General features: G+C 45.9%; 1 protein-coding gene across 3 annotated transcripts; it reads left to right on the top strand.

The window, feature by feature from the left end:
• Positions 1 to 60: 60 nt before the first annotated feature.
• Positions 61 to 3,261, top strand: srsf2a (serine and arginine rich splicing factor 2a). 3 transcript variants are annotated; one of them, XM_039616298.1, is made up of 3 exons: positions 61 to 604; positions 928 to 1,288; positions 1,652 to 3,261. In XM_039616298.1, the coding sequence occupies exons 1-2, from the start codon at positions 252 to 254 to the stop codon at positions 1,262 to 1,264; spliced, it is 690 nt and encodes a 229-aa protein (XP_039472232.1). In that variant the 5' UTR covers positions 61 to 251; the 3' UTR covers positions 1,265 to 1,288; positions 1,652 to 3,261. The 3 variants fall into 3 exon arrangements, with proteins under 3 accessions (XP_039472232.1, XP_031615526.1, XP_031615525.1); XM_031759666.2 differs by having other exon boundaries at positions 62 to 604; positions 2,226 to 3,261; XM_031759665.2 differs by having other exon boundaries at positions 62 to 604; positions 928 to 3,261.
• The last annotated feature ends 130 nt before the right edge of the window (positions 3,262 to 3,391 follow it).

Consider the following 3,391-nt stretch of genomic DNA (forward strand, 5'->3'; position numbering starts at 1 on the left):
AGGGACAGCCAATCAGAGGAAGCCAACACGGGCGCAAAGAAAGGTGAAAAGGAAGCGTCGTTGCCGCCATTTCACGTGAAAAACAGCGCGGTGAAAGAAACAAGTAGAGCGATACTATCAGAAAAACATCGAGATTTTGAATTCAGCTCATCGGTTACAGCTTTAACACGCACTGTAGCGGATTAATAGCACGCTAGGGTCTAAAGGTTTTTGTCCTAACTGGCCTGCTTAGTTGTCTGGAAAAGAAGAAAATGAGCTACGGAAGGCCGCCGCCAGACGTTGAGGGGATGACCTCCCTAAAGGTGGACAACCTGACTTACCGAACTTCGCCGGAGACTCTGCGCCGAGTTTTTGAGAAGTACGGCCGTGTGGGAGATGTGTATATCCCGCGGGACAGGTACACCAAGGAGAGCCGAGGCTTCGCTTTCGTGCGGTTCCTCGACAAGCGCGACGCCGAAGACGCAATGGACGCCATGGACGGCGCGCTGCTCGACGGGCGGGAGCTTCGGGTTCAGATGGCTCGATACGGAAGGCCGCCAGACTCCATGTACAGCCGGAGAGGCCCTCCGCCAAGGAGATACGGATACGGACGCAGAAGCAGGAGGTAATTTAGGTCTTTAGGTTAGCGCAAGGGGCTGTTTACACAAAGCTGTTTGCAAAGCACATGGCGATCTAAACGAAAATAGTTAACATTCTTCCACTGTTTATGTTTACCAGTTACATATTACCTGGTAATCGTCACTGACATGGTGGCTAAAGTTCAAGGTAGTTTACAAATGCATTATTTGATATAAATAGTTGTTGAAAACTTAAATATATTGTTTAGTTGTGAATGAAAACAGAAAACAATTTACTTGTACATTTTCCTATTTAAAGAAGCTGTTGGGACAGTTGCTGACTAAATTGTGTTTCTCTCTTTATCTGTAGCCGTTCAGCCAGTCCTCGCCGTCGAAGACGTAGCCGCAGCCGGTCCAGGAGCAGAAGCCGCTCGAGATCCAGGAGCCGCCACCATTACAGCCGCTCCAGGTCCCGTTCCTACTCCAGATCCAGGTCCAAGTCTAAGTCCAAATCCAGAACCCCCCGGCGGAGCAAGTCAAAGTCGCCCTCCAGATCTCGGTCCCGTTCCAGGTCCAAGTCAAGGAGTCGAACCCCAGCTTCCAACAGAGGGTCCAAGTCGAAGTCGAAGTCGAAGTCCAGGTCCAGGTCCAGGTCCAAATCCAAGAGTAGACCTAAATCCCCAGGGGACGCCGGAGCAGAGTCTTAACCCAAATGCGGATGCAACATGACGGTATAAAAGGGGAAGGGGAAAGGGTGGCTCATGTTACTAGTTTCAATTATATTAACTAGGGTGGTAATCAGCCACCAGTTGGGTTTGTGTTCTGCAGTCTTTGACATTATGGCCATTTACATACAAAAGTCTGCAGAATCCCCGATATTTGTGTTATTTAAATAAGAGTTGGACTGTTGTAGCCAACAGTCCTAGTTCTGTGTGTGCTTTACTTTGCTTGCATGTTCAGCCAATCTAAAGCATGCACAGGCAATGGGAGATTGGGATATTTGATGAGTATGTATGGGAGGGAGTGGGTGGTTGGGACGTGGGGGGGTACTTCACTCAAAACGTTCACCTAAATGTGGAATTCTTTCCTCCAAGCTGCGGAGTCCTGTTTGCAAAGGGAGGAGGAGGAGATGGGGGTGTTGCAGTGTGAGAGCAGTTAGTGTGTGACCCGCCCATGTGACCTGCCTGTTGCTGAGAGCGATGGCAGGTACTAAGGAGCAGGTCAACAAGGCAACGATGGTTGCTATGGAGCAGGTCGTCATGGCGGTGGTTCGGGCTGTCAGTTGGTGTATGAGGTGGTGTGGTGAGGTACGTTCACGGGGACCACAGGCAGATGCACTGTGGTGTCCTCCGCCTCTCACAAAGGGAACGGACCCCGAGGTTTGTTTTTCCAAATATGCCCGAGTGTAAGAGACTTGTTAGAGCTAGTTTTGGGGAGAGTGAGGGCCAAGAAAGGTGTTGTTTTTTTGTTTTTATTTTGTTTGTTAACTAATGTGTCAATAAATAGAAATGTTAGGCTTATTAAGAGAAATTAATGTCTAAACAGCCAGTTTGATGTGTCAGGAGAAAGATCAGTACAAAACTACATGTTATAATCCAGGTCAGCTGCAGGAGTTGATGTAACCTCTGGGTTTGGCTCTTGCTGACTCTGTTCTGTCTTTCCTTCCAGATCTCAAATGATTGATGCTATGCTGAGGACATCAGGAAGAGTCTCAGATTGAAGTGGACTCAACTATTGCCACTGAATGCAGACTGAAAGGTTATTGGAACTTGGTCTAACATGTTTTAAATGTCTAATTTGACTTGATCTACCTAAACAAATTCTGTAAATTTAGCATGATTCATCATTGTTTGTAAAGCTGAGCTTATTCAAAGGTATTTGTGAGGTTTTTTTTCTTCTTCCGTCATTTAAATTTTCTTTTTTCACTTTGATTTTTACACTTAATTATTCTGAACTAAAGATTTTCCTCCAGTGAAAACCCTTGTTTACACACCCTTCCCAGTTGGCTATGGAAAGTTTGAAGTTGTTTAAGGGGGGGTGTTATTCAGTGTATTTACAGCTATGTTTTACCACTCTTATTTGGAAAATTGCTTGTTGCTCAGTGACAAGTAACCCACTTAATTTGTGACCTGCTAATCCAGCAGCATACATTTTTCTTTTCTGTCAATTTTTTTTTTCTGTCTGGTTAAAGTTGCTTTCCTATGACTCTAACCCTCTTTCTTGTGTATCTTTTGTGCACTAGGCGCAGTTGTGTAGCAGTTGAATAATGCTGGTTAGCTGTTAAGATGCGGTGCAGTGCGGTGGTGACATGGTGTGGCGTGTTGCGGTGCTGAGTGCCCGGCGCTGTTCCGGGGCTCGACCCTCCGCTGCTGTTTGCCGGTTTGTAAGCTCACAGGTGTGGCAGATCATCCATCCTCTCCTGTCTTGTGACTTCACCTTCCCTCCATGTGCTGTACAGATCCTCTTCTTTCTTTTCTTTTTATTCTCCCTCCTCCTTTCCCCCCTTGCTCCTCTCTATGGTTTATCAACTGTTGATAACTGGCCTTGCTCGCTTTGAAAGTGGTTCCAGTGGGACTCCTAGTTGAAGGGTTTCAAGGGCAGTTCTGCCTGCTTTATGATATGTATTGCATTCCTCTGTGAACCTCTCAAATGTCTTGTAAGTGCTTAAGGTGAATGCTAATAAACATTTTTGTTTAAAATAAAATGACATTCATTTCTCACACTTTGTGCTTGTTTAGAGTCTGGTGCTGACAGTATTGCTGCTGAGCAATATAGAACTCCAGTTAAAAGCTACAGTGTGTTACTTCTTTCTTTTTTGTGCTTCCACTGACTCT

This window comes from Oreochromis aureus, linkage group 8, assembly GCF_013358895.1.
Source record: "Oreochromis aureus strain Israel breed Guangdong linkage group 8, ZZ_aureus, whole genome shotgun sequence".
Classification (NCBI taxonomy): Eukaryota; Metazoa; Chordata; class Actinopteri; order Cichliformes; family Cichlidae; genus Oreochromis; species Oreochromis aureus.